Source organism: Adiantum capillus-veneris, chromosome 12 (assembly GCF_014529385.1).
Source record: "Adiantum capillus-veneris isolate H3 chromosome 12, ASM1452938v2, whole genome shotgun sequence".
Lineage (NCBI taxonomy): Eukaryota > Viridiplantae > Streptophyta > Polypodiopsida > Polypodiales > Pteridaceae > Adiantum > Adiantum capillus-veneris.
This window is the reverse complement of record NC_140942.1, coordinates 133,936,202-133,956,739: the sequence shown is the minus strand read 5'-3', so window position 1 is coordinate 133,956,739 and position 20,538 is coordinate 133,936,202. Positions and strand designations below refer to the sequence as shown.

General features: G+C 51.4%; 1 protein-coding gene across 3 annotated transcripts in view; it reads left to right on the top strand.

Annotated features, from left to right (window-relative positions):
• The window catches only part of LOC147446532 (glutamate receptor 3.3-like), a 42,944-nt gene extending 22,757 nt beyond the window's left edge, over nt 1-20,187 (top strand). Inside the window, exons 4-6 of one of the 3 annotated variants that reach the window (XM_086525749.1) lie at nt 18,318-18,349; nt 18,492-18,913; nt 19,474-20,187. In XM_086525749.1, the coding sequence (XP_086381875.1) occupies nt 18,318-18,349; nt 18,492-18,913; nt 19,474-19,857 (838 nt within the window). In that variant the 3' untranslated portion in view covers nt 19,858-20,187. The other 2 variants (XM_086525750.1, XM_086525751.1) reach the window with 2 other exon arrangements.
• Nucleotides 20,188-20,538: the final 351 nt, after the last annotated feature.

Below are 20,538 nucleotides of genomic sequence, written 5' to 3'. Positions count from 1 at the left end.
CTCACCTGGAAGAAGTCCTCTAACGATGAACTTCCCAAGAAGGGCTCTGCTGTGCTGTGCTGTGCTGGGTCAATGATCCCAAGCCCTCCCTATGAACAAGGAAGAGTGATGACCTACCAAGCCACTTTGGCTCGGGCTCGGGCTATCTGAGTGTCACGTCGTGACCAAAGGAAGTTCTTGATCAGCCGCTCTACCTGGCTGATACAAGAACTCGAAAAGATCCAACAAGAAGTGATGTACCACATAATCGCCAACAACACCTGGTTGGCCGCTACTATTGTGCCAGCCAAAGAAAGTCGTGTTGAGATCCAATGTAACAACTTTCTCTTGATAGACAGGAGAAGGGGAGCAATCTGCTGCTCGGGAGACAGGTTCAAACCAATCTGACAGCCCAAGTACCGAACTGCAGTCCCTCGGGGAATCCACCTAAAACCCTCTCCTGGCATCCAATCGGGCACAGGAGCACTACCAACCGAGAAAGCTACTGTCTTTCTCCAGTTGATCAGTGCGCCTGATGCACAACAGAAGGTCTCCAGAGCCTGCTCACACCTGTGAAGGTTGGCCTCCTGGCCATCTAAGTACAAGGCTGAGTCGTCGGCAAACTCAGCGTCCAGTAGCTCATCTCCCCGAATAGGGCGTGCTAAGCCCCGTAGACCAACTTGTTGCGACACCAAAAACCTCCACATCGCCTCCGCATAGAACAGAAAGAGGAAGGGGGCAAGAGGACAGCCCTGTCTGATCGAACGTGTGAGCATGAAGCGATCACCTCTACCTCCTGCCAAAAGTACCTGACTGTGAGCCTATCTGTACAAAGATGACACCCCTCTGATCCAAGCATCTGAGAAGCCCATCCTGCATAGAGTGCCCTCTAGAAAGTCCCAGTCAACTTTGTCGTATGCCTTCTCAAAATCCAGAAGAAGAATCACTAGGTCCTCACCACGGGGCCGTGCTAGGGCAAAAGCCTCCCAAAAAGTAAAGATGTTGTTAAGGATACTGCGTTCCTTGACAAAACCTGTCTGAGTCACACGTATAAGGATCTCTAGAAGTGGCTGAATCCTCAAACTCAGAGCCTTGGCAAGAATTTTGTAGGCTGAGTTGAGGATGGTGATGGGGCGCCACTGTCGAATCTCATCCAAGGAGCCACCCTCCTTGGGAACGAGGTAGATCAGGCCCTCACTCATGCTGTCAGGCATCACTCCTGTGTGCAAAATGTACTGAAAAGCACTACAGAGATCTGGGCCAAGTAGGTCCCAGTACTCCAAGAAAAAACTGCCATCCTCACCTGGACGGCTACCACGGGGGAGGGCCCTAAGAGCCGTGTGCAGCTCCTCAAGCTGTAGTGGTAGCTCAAGCCTCTGACGCATCTCCTCAATCACAAGACAAGGCATCTGTGCCCAAACCTGCTCCCTGCATGCATCCTGACTCTTTGACTAGGGCTCTGCAGCCAGTAACTCACGGTAAGTAGCAACTGCATGCATATCCTCGGGCTCAGAAGCAACTGACCCGTCGGGCCTCCTCAACTGACTGACCTTGGCATGCGAATGCCGAGGTCCCACTGCCTCAAAGAAAGCACCAGTCACTCTGTGGCCCACTTGGGTCCACTGAGATGCCTGTCGGTGGAAAGTAAACTTATGTCGCCTCTCCTCTATGCTAACAAGCTCCTGTCGAGCCTGCTGTGGCTGCTCCTCCAACCAAGGATTGTCTGGATGCTGCTCCTGCATCCTCTGTAGCGAAGCAATGCCCCGTCTGAGACGTTGCTCCTCCTCTCTCGCTGTAGCCCGGCGAGCCAGAGACTCCTGGAGAAAGAAACGACTAATCAGAGCTAGGCCTGAGGCCACTCTGTCAGCAGGAGAATCGTGCCTGTCCAAGCTCTCTGTCCAGAGAGCCTCTACCTGCTCTCTGAGTGCTGAGTCCAACAAGACCCTCTATGGGATGCGAAGCATCGTGCTCCCATTCCTTTGCCTGTTTGCCACTGTGAGGATCACTGGTGCATGGTCTGAGAAGGAAGTCCCTGCTAGAATGCCCACGGTCCCTCCCAAGTCACTGAAATGGTCACTAGTGTAGAAGCGATCTATTTGCGATAGATTCACTCCTCCCACTCTATGGTCTGAATGAGAGGGCAAGGCTGTTTGGGGGCCTCACAAAACCAAAGTGCTGCCAAACATCCGAGACCCTCAGAGTCGTACAAAACCTCTCCCAAGGTGCCAGCTCAACTTCATGCACAGTAGCATGGCTACCACCAATCCTGTCAGAAGGGTCCTCCAACATGTTGAAGTCCCCTCCTATGCACCAGTGTTCTGCCTGCGGCAGAGACTCAACTATCTGTGACCAAAACTCTGCTTGAGCACTCGCCACATTGGGCGCATAGATGTTCAGAAAGCCCACTAGGCAACCCTGAACCTGCATAGTAATCCACTGAGCCTTGCCTGGCACAATAATCCCTCTGCCCACAATGGCCTGCTGCAAAGAGTCCGCAATAGTCATACATACCCCACCCTGGATGCAAAGAGGGTACAGCTGGGGTGGGGGCTGGAGCAGGGACCTCATCCTGCTTAAGAGGACCAAACTGGTTCCCCGTGGGGACCTACTACTGCTGAGTATGCGCCTGAGGACCACTCTGAGTGCCAGGCTGTCGCTGTGGCCCTTGTCGTCGTCAACCACGGACCTGCTGCCATCCCTCCTCCGCTGGAGCCCCAGGCTTAGAGGGTGGCTCTGCATATGTGCGTTGTGTCTCTGTCTGTGTCTGCTGGCCAGCCCTTGCAGGCTGGGGCTGAGGTTGTGGTGTAGGTCGAGGCCTCCTCCGTGGACAGGCCTTCGCTAGATGGCCCATCTGTCGACAAATGAAGCACTAGTTTGGGAGGCCCGAATACTCCACACTCTGTCTAAACCAACCCCCACTCACCTGAGGCAGAAGAATAACCTTCGGGAGCGTGTGAGTGTCTCTGACCAAAACGTGAACTGAGGGAATGCTAGCCGCCTTGGCAGCTACTGAGGCTGCCGTGCAAGGTGTCTCCAGGACCGTCCCAATGGATGAGCCGATCCTGGACAAAAGTGGTAAGTACTCCCTTTGCAAACCCGGAAAGTAGACGGAGATGGGGATGTCTGCCTTCTCTACTAGAACATCCGAAGCAGGGTCGAAACCATGTCTCCACTATCGAAAGTGGGCTCGTGCTACTCGGATGGTCAACGGACTCATGGCAATGACCTTGGACGCCATCTTGGAGGTCTCAAACTCGATCTGATAGTAACCTCGTCCTAGTATCTGTACGTCCAAGATCTTGCCCACCTCTGCGAGAAGGCGGGCCTGGAGAAGGTCACACAGCTCTCCTCTGCTAGGTCGGGTGCCGAGCATCTTGCAGATGACAGAAGTCGCCTGCAAGCGCTCTACCTCTGCAGCTAGGCTCGCTTGCTCTGTCGGCGAAAGAGCAAGTCGAATGGTGGGCTCAGCGGGGTCGGGCGAGGGGGCTTCGGACGAGTCCCTCTGAAGCGGAGCTGGAGCCTCCATGTGTGTCTACTACTGCTGCGAAGAAGCGGACGGTGAAGAGACTCTGCAACCGAGCGCGCCGAGCACGTCCAAGGAAGAAGTGCTGCCATAGCCAAATGCAGGAATCTTCGGGAAAGAAGAAGCGGGGGGGGGGGGGGGGGGGGAGAGTGGATAAGGCGGGCAAAGTGAGGGATCACAAGAGGCAGCGGGGGGGGGGGGGGGGGGGGGGGGGGGAGGCGGCGTGAAAGGGGTGCAGTGGGCGGGTTCGGGGGCAGCGGGCAGGAACGCGTAGCAGGGGGGACGGGCAGGCTGGGCTGCCGCGAGCAATGGCTGGCGAGGGCGGGAGGCAGCGCAAAGGCAAGCAGGGGCGAGGGGCCGCGCGAGCGCACGCAGGGGCGGGGGGCAGCGCGAGGGCAGCCGGGGGGGGGCGTTCAGCAGTAGCGAGCAGCAGTTGCCAGCCAACACTCAATACTAGGCAACACATCTTCTTTTTTCCCTTATCACCAAAATTCCCAATTGAATTGCTGTCAGTAGAAGCATTAGGAACAGGTGATTTTTCACTCATAGAAGAACCATGAGAAGTGGCTACATTGCTATTACCACCTTTTCTTTGAGCAAAATAAAGTACTGCTCAACTGCATGCTATCTACTCTTGTTTTTTGAGGAAAGTGACTCTTGCAACAACAATGTGTATAATGCATCAATCTTGACAACTTCAGGATTTCCTTGGGTCATAAGTCTCCAAGTACTAGCAAAAGTCTGATAAGAATCTAGCAAGGCATCAAGAACAGTCTGCACAAGGGAACTGTCTAAAACGACTTCGTGTGCAGAAATAAGTTGCTCATTGATATCCTTGACATTAGCAAGGAAAGTGTCCATGTCATCTTCCTCATGCATAATCTTTGACTCTAGCTCTTTACGCAGCAATGCAATTTTAGCTTCATTGCGACTTGCATAAAGACGATCCAAAATATCCCAAGCTTGTTTTGTAGATTTTGCTAAACGAATGTGAGGAGTAATAGTGTGCTTCACAGACAACACAATCAATGCATGAGCCTGTACATTTACATCCCAACGAGCTTGATTAGCCGTATGCAAAAGAGCTTTGGCAGCTACAATTCTGCCAGCAAAACCTGCAACATCCTCAACATAGCCTACATCCTCAGAACCAAGCGATAATCCCCTGCACAATGCTCCAAGCGCCCTTTGACACAAGGACATGTTGCATCATGTAAGCCCACATAGGTTAATTGTCCCCATCCAATCTTGCAACATGTAAGCCCACATAGGTTAATTGTCCCCATCCAATCTGTTCTCAACAACAAACATCTTGAACACATTTGTGTTGTTGTCAGCCATGGCCAATGTTGCACGTGATGTGAAGATTGCTCGAAAAGAGGAGAAATAAAGTGGGAACAACATGTGCTATATAGCACAAACCGTAGCAGACTACAAGGGACGTGTTATGCAAAAAACGACACTGACAGAAGTTCTGCGCAAAATGACGAAATTGCCTGCGCAGCACTGCCCGTAGTGGAAATGAAGGCCGAAATGAGCCTGAATCTAAAATCTGAGTAGTCTAAGCTCTACGAGCTTACTCAAAAGTATTTGTCGACCTGTTGACGCTCGCCAAAGCTCACAGAAATCGGAGAAAGTGAGCAGGTGTGTGTTGGAGCTGCTGGCGACTGAGCCCGAGAGGATGCAACCTGCTCTGATATCAATTGTTGGAATTAGGGTTGCAGGCAAATACACACAGCTTGGAGAAGACGAAAAAAGCTGAAGGCAGAGTATATTACTTAGTGTGCAATGGAAAGATGAGATAGCCCTAGAGTGATGGGCGTATATACAATGCACGTGGGAAAAAAACTCCTAGTGAGGGAAAAAATGCCCCGACGGTCCTAAGTGTGTTCACACACATCACTACCACATGTATATGTAACAAGTAGGAATAGCTTGTCCACATGCACATAGGGTTAGAGGTGCACGTGACACTCACAAATGACAGCATCGAGTAGTGTCCAAAGCTGGACTGGTTTAGTGTGATCGATTCCGTCTACACTCTGTAGAATCTGAGCGACTCCTCTACTCCTACTTTTGGAGATTGAATGTGTGACGAATCTCGAAAGAGTGGGGGGAATCTTGACAATATTTCAAGAATGAGCTTCACAATTAATGGTGAAATGGTGGTTGTTGATTCTCTATTCATGTAAGAATGTGATGCAATATCTTTTTTTTTTCGGAGAAAGAGATCCTTCTATTAGTTAATGAAACTGCCCATAGGGCTACAACCACCTCTTCAAGAGAGGGCTACAACAATCATGATGGGGAGACTCTCCCAATGATAAAACAACATATGTACAATGAGGCTAAATCAAGAAATTGGAGGAGGGAAAAGCCACACAGGTGGACGGTAGTGCCAACTGAGTACACCCTGGACCTTGGTGAAAAAAGGCCCAGACGCCAAAGTCAAAGGAAAGCCTCTCGAAGCTCCCGCATGTGGTCGGAGCTGCCCTGGAGTCTCTCGAGCTGTCCTCTGAGAGTATGGATTAGCTCTAGCCAAAGATCGCGAATAGTCTCTGATGGTGGTACAGGGCGAGCCTCAAAGATGCGAAAGCAGCGGGCCTGGCAGATGAACAAGAGTGTAAGGCCACTGACGAGCTCCCAGCACTCCTCTCTCTCACTGCACCACTCGTGTGGAGTAAGCTCTGTGGCAGGCTGCAGTGTAGGGGTGGTCTGCAGAGGAGAATGGGTCCCTCCAAAGCCACTCTCCAGGATCCCACTGGAAGTGCTAAGCCCCGTAAACCAACCTGCTGGGACACCAAAACTTGCTCATCGCCTCAGCATAGAACAGAAAGAGGAAGGGGGCAAGAGGGCAGCCCTGTCTGACCGAACGTGTGAGCATGAAACGATCACCTCTACCTCTTGGCAAAAGTACTTGACTGGGTGCCCGTCTGTACAAAGCTGACACCCCTCTGATCCAAGTATCTGAGAAGCCCATTCTGCGTAGAGTGCCCTCCAGAAAGTCCCAGTCAACTCTGTCGTAGGCCTTCTCAAAATCGAGAAGAAGAATCACCAGATCCTCACCACGGAGCCGCGCGAGGGCAGAAGCCTCCCAATAAGTAAAGATGTTGTCAAGGATACTACGCTCCTTGACAAAACCTGTCTGAGTTCCATGTATAAGGCTCTCTAGAAGTGGCTGAATCCTCAAACTCAGAGCCTTGGCAAGAATTTTGTAGGTTGAGTTGGGGATGGTTATGGGGCGCCACTGTCGAATCTCATCCAAGGAGCCACCTTCCTTGGGAATGAGGTAGATGAGGCCCTCACTCATGCTGTCAGGCATCACGCCTGTGTGCAAGATGTATTGAAAAGCACTACAAAGATCTGGGCCAAGCAAGTCCCAGTACTCCAAGAAAAAACTGGGAGTCAAGCCATCCTCACGTGGACAGCTACCACGGGGGAGTGCACTCAGAGCCGTGTGCAACTCCTCAAGCTGAAGTGGCAGCTCAAGCCTCTGACGCATCTCCTCAGTCACAAGACAAGGCATCTGTGCCCACACCTGCTCTCTGCATGCATCTTGACGCTCTGACTGAGGCTCTGTAGACAGTAACTCACGGTAAAAGTCAGTAGCAATTGCACGTATATCCTCTGGCCCAGAAGCAACTGACTCGTCGGGCCTCCTCAACTGACTGACCTTGGCATGCGCATGGCGAGGTCCCACTGCCTTAAAGAATGGACTAGTCACTAACACCTACATGTGTCCACTGAGATGCCGGTCGATGGAAAGCAAACTCATGGCGCCGCTCCTCTGTGCTAACAAGCTCCTGGCGAGCCTGATGTAATTGCTCCTCCAACCAAGGACTGTCTGGATGCTGCTCCTGCATCCTTTGCAGGGAAGCAACGCCTCGTTGGGAGACGCTGCTGCTCCTCTCTCACTGCAGCCAAGCAAGCCAAAGACTCCTGAAGAAAGAATCGGCTAAGCTGAGCTAGTCCTAAGGCCACTCTGTCAGCAGGAGAATCCTGCATGTCTAAGCTCTCTGTCCAGAGAGCCTCCACTCGCTCTCTGAGTGTAGAGTCCGGCAAGACCCTCTCAGGGATGCGAAGCATCGTGTCCCCCTCCTCTGCCTATCTGTCATTGTGAGGATCACTGGTGCATGGTCCGAGAAGGAAGTCCCTGCCAGAATGCCAACTGTCCCACCCAAGTCACAGAAGTGGTCACTAGTGTAGAAGCGATCTATCCGCGATAGATTCACTCCTCCCACTCTACGGTCTGAACGAGAGAAGGCCAGGCTGTCTGGGAGCCTCACAAAGCTAGTATGCTGCCACACATCCGAAACCCTCAGAGTCATACAAAACCTCTCCCAAGCTGCCAGCTCAATCCATGCACAGTAGCATGGCTACCACCAATCCTGTCAGAGGGATCCTCCAACATGTTGAAGGGTCCTCCAACATGTTGAAGTCACCCCCTATGCACCACTGCTTTGCCTGCTGCAGAGACTCAACAATCTGTGACCAAAACTTTGCTCGTGCACTCGCCACATTGGGCGCATAGATGTTTAGGAAGCCCACAAGACAAACCTGAACCTACATAGTGATCCACTGAGCCTTGCCTGGCACAATAATCCCTCTGTCCATAATGGCCTGCTGCAAAGAATCCGCAATAGTCATACATACCCTACCCTGGATGCCTCCAGGTCCAAAAGCAGCTGACCAAAAAGTATCATATTGTCCACGCAAAAGCTGACCACAACGTCTAATGCGGCTGTCACACAGATGATGCTCCTGTAGCATAAGAAGGTCAATCTCTCCTCCCACAAGGCATTGCTGCAGCTCTTGACGCAGTCGGCCCCCCTGATGCTGAAACTGGGGCCCACCTAATCCCTGTACTTCCATGAGACGATCCTCATGGGGAGCGAGAGAGAACAGATGCTGCCGCAACAGCTAAACGTGCTATCTTCGAGGTTGGCTTGGATGGGGAGTAATCCGCATCCGAGCGTCCTCTAGATAAGCGTGACCGCAAAGAGTGCTTGTGGCCCAAGCCTAAGTAGACCGAGCCGTGCGTAAAGAAACCTCCTCTGTCCAGGAGTCCTTATGATTGTGTACATAGCATGGCGGGCATTGCGTATCAGCAAAGAAGGGGACCACAATGTGTCTACATCCTGCTGCATCTGGAGGTGTCACAGCAAACTTGGCCAATGGCCAAAGAGTCTGAAGCATGTCTGTAACTCCTAGGTCTCCCATGTGATGAGAGAACTCTAGGGCCTGTGTCTGTAGCCACTCCAACACTGAGTCGAAACTCCACTCAGTCTGGTCCTTGCCGCAAAGGGGAAAGGAGAAGCCAACCGCTGAGTCCAAGGCCTCTATCCCCCTAGCTGCCAGGAACAGAATATGAACCCTGAAGCAGGCTGCCTCAAGGGCTGGTGAGCAGTCGCCGAGAAAGGGTGTGAAGTCGTAGGCAAAGAAGTCCCATCGGCGCTGAATGTCGAAGCACGTTAGACCACGAGGGACTACTACAAAGGGAGACGTCTGTACAAGAAGAGGGGGTCACAAGAAAGGCTGTCCCTTTCTTGCCAAGCGACTTGTGGCAAAGGGGCTGCCAAGAGATCTCCTGGCAGCTGAGGATGGCCCTGCCCCCTGGGTCGACTATGGGACTGGAGCGGGAGGTGGGGGTGTGTAGGAGCAGGGGGAGGGGGAGGAGGGGCGAGGGGGATCGGCAAAGGTAGGGGGCGAGGAGGAGAGGCGGAGGGAGCAGGAGGCGGGGTTGAAGAGGAGGGGGGGAACTCGGGGGGAGGGGGGATTGTCGAGGGTGAGGCTGAGGTGGAGACTGGAGCAGGGACCTCGTCCTGCTGAAGAGGACCAAATCGGTTTCCCAAGGGAACCACTGTTGCTGGGCAGGCGCTTGAGGACCACCCTGAGTGCCAGGTTGTCGCTGTGTCCCCTGCCGTCGTCGACCACGAACCTGCTGTCGTCCCTCCTCCGCTGGAGCCCGAGGCTCGGAGGGTGGCTCTGCCTATGTGCTCTGTGTCTCTGCCTGTTGCTACTGGCCAGCCTGTGTGCTCTGTGTCTCTGCATGCCAAAGTTTTGCATCTGAAATAGCCTTAGAATCCACAATTGCATTTGTAAAATTCTGCCCTCACTTGTCATAGAAAGTGAGCTTATACAGCCCACGACATAAAATGCCTGATGCAACAACCTCATCACCAAAATTGAGATCATGAACTATACATCTGTCATCCACAAATTTCACAAAAAGACAACGTCTAGCAAGTGCAGATACAGACAAAAAGTTCTTCTTGATCCCAAGTACATAAAATGCATCACTAAGTGTGAAAGAATTGCCATTCGCAGCAGTTAGCACAATCTTTCTAGCTCCCTTAATAGGATAAGAAGCATTGTTGGCACAAGTGATAGAATTTCCATGAGGGACATCCTCGAGAGAGGTAAACAAGTCACGATGAGAGGTAATATGCTTTGTAGCACCACTGTCAAAGTTCCACACATGAGCATCTGCAACAACTGACAAACATGCATTATGGACAGGAGGATCATAACTTATAAGTGCACTCTGCACTAAAAGCCCATTCTGCATCAACATCAGCATCACAATCTCCTTTCACCACAAGTCAACAAAAGCTGCATTTGTAGTGGAATCAGCCTCTTTCTTTTTAGCACCACTGTCAAAGTACCACACATGAGCATCTGCAGCAACTAACAAACATGCATCATGGACAGTAGGATCATAAGTGCACTCTGTACTAAAAGCCCATTCTGCATCAACATCAACATCACAATCTCCTTTCATAGAAGACTCAACAATAGCTGCATTTGTAGTGGAACCAGCCTCTTTTTTTTTCCGAGAAAAAGATCCTTCTATTAGTTAATGAAAACTGCCCATAGGGCTACATCCACCTCTGCAAGAGAGGGCTACAACAAGCATGATGGGGAGACTCTCCCAATGAAAAAACAGCATATATACAATGAGGCTAAATCAAGAGATGGGAGGAGGGAAGAGCCACACAGGTGGACAATAGTGCTATATGAGCACCCCTTGGACTATGGTGTAGAAAGGCCCAGGGCGCCATAGTCGAAGGAAAGCCTCGTGGCGCTCCCGCATGCGGTCGGAGCTACCTTGTAGTCCCTCAAGCTGTCCTCTGAGAGTATGGATCAGCTCTAGCCAAAAGTCACGAACAGTCTTTGCTGGTGGCACAGGGCGAGCCTCAAAGATGCGGAAGCAGCGGGCCCGCCAGATGAACCAAAGTGTCAGGCCACTGATGAGCTCCCAACACTCCTCTCTCTCACTGCACCACTCCTGTGGAGTAAGCTCTGTAGCAGGCTCGAGTGTAGGTCGCCCCCCCTGCATCACTATCATCCTGACTGTGGAAGATAGCTCAAACTGAAGTGCCGGGCCCGTGAGGGTGGACCAGGCCGCTGCCCCCCAAGTGTACTGTCGAGCCGTGGAGATAGCAGGCATCAGCCGAAGAACTCGTAGCCACACCTGCTGGGCCGAGGGACAATCCCAAAGACAATGACGTTGACTCTCCACCAACTGGCCACAGGCTGCACATGCGGCCGAGAGACCACTATGCACAAGCCAACTCCCTACTACTGTGGCTCTATGTGCAACCAGCCACTGAAACAAAGTGACGCGCCTCGACTGTCTGGAGTCCCACAGCCTCTGCCAAAAGGCTGCCAAGAACTCGACTGTGAGGCCCTCCTCCTGCCAATGACGTGCTGCAGCGGGGCGGGCCTCTCTGTGCTGCAAGTATATGACGTCCAAGCCGAACAGTGTATTGAAAGAAGGGGACTCCTGGGCGGTCTGCAGAAGAGAAGGGGTCCCTCCATAGCCACTCACCAGGATCCCACTCTACTCGTGCCAGTGGACAACACTCCCAAGCCCATAGCCTCCAGTGTCCAGTCTCAAGAGCTGCTGGGTTAGAGTCTATGACGCAAGTCCTCCCACAGATGCCCACAACTCGGATCCTTTGGAAACAACACTCTGCTACGTGCGGGGCCTCTACTGCAACTCGCTGTAATCGTCCCCCACCCTGAAGCTCGAAGAACAAGGCTGGGACAGTCTCTGAGCAGGCCCTGATTGAAATGAGAACCTCTAGTCGTGTGAAGGCTCCCATCCACCGGGGTGCTACTGGCTCGAGAGGCGTGAGCCACTCAGCTGGAACTGACTCTGAGATGTCCTGACCCATGCTCTGCACCCCTCTCATGCCCTGTAGCTGGAAACCCTGCGCCTCCTCTGACAAACCTGTGAACTCTAGCCAGTCACCTAGAGAGCGCGCTGGACCTGCGGCGCAACTCTGTAAAGATCCATCTGGTCGAAGGTTGCCAAGGGCCTCCTGACTGAGGCACCCTGGCACGAAGCCTCTGCAGCAAGAACTCCTTCCAGGGCTCCTCGCTTGGAAGAAGTCCTCTGACTACGAACTTCCCAAGAAGGGCTCTGCTCTGCTGTGCTAGATCAATGATCCCAAGCCCTCCCTGAGAACAAGGAAGTGTGATGATCGACCAAGCCACCTTGGCTCGGGCAATCTGAGTGTCACGACCTGACCAAAGGAAGTTCCTGATCAGCCTCTCTACCTGGCTGATACAAGAACTCAAGAAGATCTAGCAAGAAGTGATGTACCACATAGTCGCCAACAACACCTGGTTGGCAACTACTACTCTACCAGCCAACGAAAGTCGTGCTGAGCTCCAATGTAACAACTTTCTCCTAATGGACAGGAGAAGAGGAGCAATCTGCTGCTCGGGGGACAAGTCCAAACCAACCTGACAACCCAAGTACCGAACTGCTGTCCCTGGGGGAATCCACCTGAAACCCTCTCCTGGCATCCAATCTGGCACAGGAGCACTACCAACCGAGAAAGCCACTGTCTTTCTCCAGTTGATCAGTGCGCCCGATGCACAACAGAAGGTCTCCAAAGCCTGCTCACATCTGTGTAGATTGGCCTCCTGGCCCTCTAAGTAAAAGGCTGAGTCGTCGGCAAACTCAGCGTCCAGAAGCTCATCTCCTCGAATAGGGAGTGCTAAGCCCCTCAGACCAACCTGCTGTGACACCAAAAATCTGCTCATCGCCTCCGCATAGAACAGAAAGAGAAAGGGGGCAAGAGGACAACCCTGTCTGACCAATCGTGTGAGCATGAAGCGCTCACCTCTACCTCCTGCCAAAAGCACCTGACTGTGAGCCTGTCTGTACAAAGCTGACACCCCTCTGATCCAAGCATCTGAGAAGCCCATCCTACGTAGAGTGCCCTCTAGAAAGTCCCAGTCAACTTTGTCATATGCCTTCTCAAAATCGAGAAGAAGAATCACAAGGTCCTCCCCACGGAGCCGTGCCAGGGCAGAAGCCTCCCAGAAAGTGAAGATGTTGTCAAGGATACTGCGTTCCTTGACAAAACCGGTATGAGTCCCATGTATAAGGCTCTCCAAAAGTGGTTGAATCCTCAAACTCAGAGCCTTGGGAAGAATTTTGTAGGTTGAGTTGAGGATGGTGATGGGACGCCACTGTCGAATCTCATCCAAGGGGCCACCCTCCTTTGGAATGAGGTAAATCAGGCCCTCACTCATGCTATCCGGCATCACTCCTGTGTGCAGAATGTACTGAAAGGCACTACAAAGATCTGGGCCAAGCAGGTCCCAGTACTCCAAGAAGAAGCTGGGAGTCAGCCCATCCTCACCTGGACAGCTACCACGAGGGAGGGCCCTAAGAGCCGTGTGCAGCTCCTCAAGATGAAGAGGCATCTCTAGCCTCTGGCGCATCTCCTCAGTCACAAGACAAGGCATCTGTGCCCAAACCTGCTCCCTACATGCATCCTGCCGCTCTGACTGGGGCTCAATCGACAGTAACTCACGGTAAAAGTCAGTAGCAACTGCACGCATATCCTCGGGCTCACAAACAACTGACCCATTGGGTCTCCTCAACTGATTGACCTTGGCATGCGAGTGCCGAGGTCCCACTGTCTCAAAAAAAGTACCTGTCACTCTGTCACCCACCTGAGTCCACTGAGATGTCTATCGATGAAAGGCAAACTCATGACGCCTCTCGTCTGTGCAAGCAAGCTCCTGTCGAGCCTGCTGTAACTGCTCCTCCAACCATGGACTGTCTGGATGCTGCTCCTGCATCCTCTGTAGTGAAGCAATGCCTCGTCTGAGACGCTGCTCCTCCTCTCTCGCTGCAGCCCGGCGAGCCAAAGACTCTTGGAGAAAAAAGTGGCTAAGCTGAGCTAGGCCTAAGGCCACTCTGTCTGCAGGTAGAGCTTGGCTGTCCATGCCCTCTGTCCAGAGAGTCTCTACCCTCTGTCTGAGTGCTGAGTCCAACAAGACCCGCTCTGGGATGCAAAGCATCGTGCTCCCACTCCTCTGCTTGTCTGCCACTGTGAGGATCACTGGTGCATGGTCCGAGAAGGATGTCCCTGCCAGGATGCCCACTGATCCCCCCAAGTCACTAAAGTGGTCACTACTGTAGAAGCGATCTATCCGCGATAGATTTACTCCTCCCACTCTGCGGTCCAATCTAGAGAAGGCAAGACTGGCCGGAGGCCTCACAAAGCCAGAGTGCTGCCATGTATCCGAGACTCTCAAAGTCATACACAACCTCTCCCAAGCTGCTAACTCGACTCCATGCACAGTAACATGGCTGCCTCCAATCCTGTCAGAAGGGTCCTCCAACATGTTGAAGTCCCCTCCAACACACCAATGGTCAGCCTGTGGCAAAGACTCAACAATCTGTGATCAAAACTCTGCACGAGCACTCGCCACATTGGGCGCATAGATGTTCAGGAAGCCCACAAGGCCACCCTGAACGTGCATAGTAATCCACTGAGCCCTGCCTGGCACAATAATCCCTTTGCCCACAATGGCCTGCTGCAATGAGTCCGCAATAGTCATACATACCCCCACCCTGGATGCCTCCAGGTCCAAAAGCAGTTGACCAAAGGGTATCATATCGTCCACGCAAAATCTGACCACATCGCCGAATGCGGCTCTCAGACAGATGGTGCTCCTGAAGCATAAGGAGATCAATCTCTCCTCCCACAAGGCAACGCTGAAGCTCCTGACACAATCGGCCCTGCTGTCGCTGAAACTGGGGCCCACCTAGTCCCTGCACGTTCCATGAGATGATCCTCATGGGGAGCGAGAGAGAACAGATGCTGCCGCAGCAGCTAGACGGGCTATCTTCGAGGCTGGCTTGGATGGGGAGTAATCCGCATCCGAGCGTCCTCTAGATGGGCGAGACTGCAGTGAGTGCCTAGCCCAAGCCCAAGCAGAGCGAGCCGTGCGTAAAGCAACCTCCTCTGTCCAGGAGTCCTCATGAATGTATACATAGCAAGGCAAACATTGCGTATCAGCAAAAAAGTACACCACAATGTGCCTACATCCTGCTGAGTCTGGGGGTGTCACTGCAAACTTGGCCAGTGGCCACAAAGTCTGCAGCAAATCTGTAACTCCAAGTTCTCCCATGTGGTGAGAGAACTCGAGAACCTGTGTATGCAACCATTCCACCAGTGAGTCAAGGGACCGCTATGTCTCGGCCCTACCACAGAGGGGGAAGGAGAAACCAACTGCTGAGTCCAAGGCCTCTGTCCCCCTAGCGGCGAGGAACAAAGCATGGACCCTAAAGCAGGCTGCCTCGTGGTCTGCTGTGGAATCGCCGAGAAAGCGAGTGAACCCGTAGTCGAAGAAATCCCAGCGGCGTCGGAGGTCAATGCTCGTCAGACCACGAGGGATAGTTGCAAGGGAAGATGTCTGAATCTGCAGAGGGGGCCGCAAGAAGAGCTGACCCTCTCTCGCTAGGCGACTCGTGGCAAAGGCGCTGCCAAGAGATCTCCTAGCCGCCGGCGAGGGACTAGTCTCCTGAGTCGACTGTGGAACTGGAGCAGGAGGGGGGGGAGAAGGAGCTGGGGGGGGGGCGGAGGGGAAGAGGAGCGGGGTGGGGCGACAGAGGTAGAGGGGCGAGGTGGGGAGTGGACGGGAGCAGAGGGCGGGGGGGAGGATGAGGAGGAGGAGGGGAACTCTGAAGGGGGGGCGGCTGGCGAGGGTGAAGCGGAGGTGGAGGCTGGCGTAGGGGGCTCCTCCTGCTCAAGAGGACCAAAGCGGTTCCCCATGGGAACCCATTGCTGCTGAGTAGGCACCTGAGGGCCACTCTGAGTGCCAGGCTGTCGCTGTGGCCCTTGGCGTCGACGGCTACGGGCTTGCTGCCACCCCGCCTCCGCTGGAGCCCCAGGCTCGGAGGGTGGCTCTGAATGTGTGCGCTGTGCCGCTGGCTGTGGCTGCGGCCCAGCCTTGGCAGGCTGGGGCTGAGGCTGAGGTGCAGGTCGTGGCCTCCTCCATGGACAGGCCTTCGCTAGGTGGCCCATCTGTCTGCAAATGAAGCACTGGTTCGGGAGGCCCGAGTACTCCACACTCTGTCTAAACCAACCCCCACTCACCCGAGGCAGAAGGATGACCTTCGGGAGCGTGTGGGTATCTCTGACCAAAACTCGAACTGAGGGGATGCCAGCCGCCTTTGCAGCTACTGATGCTGCCGTACGAGGCGTCTCCTGGACAATCCCGATGGCGGAGCCAATCCTGGAAAGAAGTGGTAGGTACTCCCTCCGTAAACCCGGAAAGCAGACTGAGATGGGGATGTCTGCCTCCTCTACTAGCACATCCGAAGTTGGATCAAAACCATGTCGCCACTGTCGAAAGTGGGCGCGTGAGCTAGAACCTTGGAAGCCATCTCGGAGGTCTCGAACTCGATTTGGTAGTACTCCCGTCCGAGAATCTAGACATCCAAGGTCTTGCCCACCTCTACGAGAAGGCGGGCTTGGAGAAGGTCTCGCAGCTCTCCTCTGCTAGGACGGGTGCCGAGAATTTTGCAGATGACCGAAGTCGCCTGCAAACGCTCTACCTCAACGGCTAGGCTCGCTTGCTCTGTCGGCGATAGAGCAAGTCGAATGGTGGGCTCAACGGGGTCGGGTGAGGGGGCTTTTGGCGAGTCCCTCTGTGGTGAAGCTGGAGCCTCCATCTGTGTCTACTGCTGTGTCGTAAGAAGAGGTCGACGGGCGGACGCTGCAATCAGGCGCAGAAGACACTGCCCCAAAAACGAAGCAATGCCGAGGAGGTCGAACTGAAGCGGATGACGAGGAGAAACCGAGGGTGGGGGGGGGGTAGGGGGAGGCTGGCGGCAGCAGGAGGAGGGGGCAGCGGGGGCAGGGCGGGCGGCAGAGGGGACAACTTCAGGATTTCCTTGGGTCATAAGTCTCCAAGTACTAGCAAAAGTCTGATAAGAATCTTGTAAGGCATCAAGAATAGTCTGCGCAAGGGAACTGTCTAAAATGACTTCGCGTGCAGAAATAAGTTGCTCATTGATATCCTTGACATTAGCAAGGAACGTGTCCATGTCATCTTCCTCATGCATAATCTTTGACTCTAGCTCCTTACGCAGCAATGCAATTTTAGCTTCATTGCGACTTGCATAAAGACAAGCCAAAATATCGCAAGCTTGTTTTGTAGATTTTGCTGAACGAACGTGAGGAGTAATAGTGCGCTTGACAGACAACACAATCAATGCATGAGCCTGTGCATCCTTTAGATCCCAACGAGCTTGATCAGCCATATGCAAAAGAGCTTCGGCAGCAACAATTCTGCCAGCAAAACCTACAACATCGCCTACATCCTCAGAACCAAGTGGTAATGTCCTGCACAATGCTCCAAACGCCCTTTGACACAAGGACATGTTGCATCATGTAAGCCCACATAGGTTAATTGTCCCCATCCAATCTGTTCTCAATAGCAAACATCTTGAACACATTTGTGTCATTGTAAGCCGTGGCCAATGCTGCACCTGTTGTGAAAACTACTCGAAAAGAGGAGAAATAAAGCAGGAACAACACGTGCTATATAGCACAAACCGTAGCAGACTACAAGGGACATGTTATGCAGAATACGGGACTGACAAAAGTTTTGCACAAAATGACGAAATTGCCTGCACAACACTGTAGTGGAAACGGAGGCCGAAATGAGCCTGAATAAAAAATCTGAGCAGACTAAGCTCTACGAGCTTACCCAAAGTATTTGTCGACCTGCTGACGCTCGCCAAAGCTCACAGAAATCGAAGAAAGTGAGGAGGTGTGTGCTGGAGCTGTTGGCGACTAAGCCCAGGAGGATGCAACTTGCTTGGAGAAGACGAAGGAAGCTCAAGGTAGAATATATTACTTAGTGTGCAATGGAAAGATGAGATAGCCCTAGAGTGATGGGCGTATATACAATGCACGGGGGACAAAAACTCCTAGTGAGGGAAAAAATGCCCCGGCGGTTCTAAGTATGTTCACACACATCACTATCACATGTATATGGTAACAAGAAGTAGGAATAGCTTGTCCACATGCACATAGGGTTAGAGGTGCACGTGACACTCACAAATGACAGCATCGGTTAGTAGCCAAAGCTGGACTGGTTTAGTGTGATCGATTCCATCTACACTCTGTAGAATCCGAGCTCGACTCCTCTACTCCTACTTTAGGAGATTGAATGTGTGGCAAATCCTGAAAGAGTGGGGGGAATCTTGATAATATTTCAAGAACGAATTTCACAATTAATGGTGAAATGGTGGTTGTTGATTTTCTATTCATGTAAGAATGTGATGCAATATCTTGATTACAATTCCAGAGGACATCAAAGTCATGAAGTGACTTGTGATTAGGTGATATATTGAGCTGCATTAACCTGAATTTAAGGATTACACATCATGGACATGAAACCATTTCTATAGCTGCCTTACAAGTTTGTATTAGATGCTCTTTATTTAAAGTTGGCATGCCCTTACTCTCTGATGACGTTGTGAATGCAGGTTCACGTCTCTCTGCCTTTTTCAAGCACAACGTAAGTTCTTCTTTCCTCTTGATAACAGATAATCAACAGCTTGCACTATGGCAAAGCACTATAATCTATCAAAACTGAGATATAAAAGCATCCTTACTTTCTCATGTTTATCAACATTTTCTGGTAAACTTGTCCATTGCAGAGGAGTCTGTGCGAACGCATCTCGGAAGAATTGTGACAGTTACATGGCTATTTGTAATGCTCATATTCAACTCAAGCTACACTGCTAGCTTAGCCTCTCTCCTTTCAGCTCAGAAACGGTACCCAACCATAGATGGCTTCCAGGCCCTATTGAGAGATAAGAGCATATCAGTAGGGTACCAACAGGGCTCCTTCATGAAAACCTACATGGACAAGCTCGACCTAGAGGGACACACGATTAAAACTTTTACATCAGAAAGGGACTATGCTGAAGCCCTTCGAGCAGGCAACCTTAATCCAAATGGTGTTGGGGCATGGCTAGAAGAGCTCCCTTATATTCAGATTCTTCTTCAAACCGAATGTGACATCACCCAGAGCTCCACGGAGGACGATCATCTCCCTTCCTTTGGTGGATTTGGCTTTGTAAGTACCCATATTGCTCCAATCTCACTTCCTGTTGAGCTAGCATTCTTTTGTGCATTTACACTCGGCTGTCTGTGCTTGTGATCCCGCAAATGCGCAAAGCTCAAATGCTGCTCAATTGAAGAGTGTCGAAACGTCTGACCACAGTAATAGACTGGATCTTGTACATGATGACAATCTACACAAATACATTGGATAAAGCTCTTTTATATCTTGTATTGGAGTTTCATCAAATGCATAATGTGGCATCAAGTTGGAAAGTGATGATACGCATGCATTTATGCACAAGACTTTTGGAGGCAACTCAAGATGGACAAAACAGTAATAACCATTTTTGCGGGTCATGCATACAAGCCTGCATCGTATTTTGTGTAATTTGCACGATACAAGAAGCAGCACATAGCTGACAACTACATGCAAAAACAAGAATGTTTATGGGTGTGTATGTAGGCATGCAAAACAGAGCATACGAGCCTTATAGACACACTTGTTTGCTGTGTGTTTATAGCCTCTTATATCGAAAAGTATGCTGGATTGATTAAAGGAGAATGTTTGTGAAGGCGTTCCGAAAAGGAAATCCGCTAAATGATCATGTGTCAAAGGCGATACTTGAAATGGCAGAGGATGGAACACTCCAGATATTGCAGAATGGATGGAAGATCGGAGATAAGAAAGGGCGATGCAGCTCGAACTCGGAGCCAACACGGTTGAGGCTAAAGAGCTTTGGAGGGCTTTTCAGTATTGTTGCTGCTGTGTATGTCGCATGTTTAATATGGCACTTGATGACCAAGGCAATCAAATCAAGAGAAGGGAGCTGTGGCCCTCTCATTCAAGCTCTGCCATGTACTCAGCATGGAGCTAACATTCAACGAAGAGGAGATTTGTCGTTAAGCAGGCGCTCAAACAGAGTTCACGACGAGAGTCAAAATGATCAAATCTCTTGACAATGTGTACATAAAGAAACACATCCCAGTATAAACGCTTGCAAGCGCAACGAATATGGCTGCACTTGCAAGAGAAAGCTCCCTTCTCAATTCTTTTACTTGTTTATAGCACATGCTGCACATCATCAGATTACTTTTTAACACAGCAAGTTGGATGTACTTTGGCACATGACAAGCAGTTTGGCACATGACCAGCAGATTGTGTACAGTAAGATTCATTGAAATTATGGTACTTGGATGTCAAGAGAGGCGCACAACTTCAGAGGTTCAACGTCTGCTCGTGAAAGCTGTATATACTCATTGAAGTCCAGAAGAGGCATTTAATAGCCATGCTTGCATATTATACCATGTCAATACCCATGGTAAGAGGCACAGATTTCTTCAAAAAGTACATGAAAAGAAAAAATGCAAGTCAATTTTTGGTCAGTCTTATAATACTTAATAGTTCATAATCCTAGAAAAAATGTGGGTATTAAGAGTTTCACTTATGTTAGAAAAGCGGCCGATACAAGTCTCAAGTTGAAAGAACTAGTCATCCTATCTGATATGGATGGTCTTGCATAAAATGTTCCTAAGCCTGCTTTCATTGCTATAAATATGGGCACTCAATTGAGGATTTGCTTCATGTAGGAGAAGGAAGTTAGCAAGTAGGATGAGGTTTGCCAAGCCATTGATAAAGCA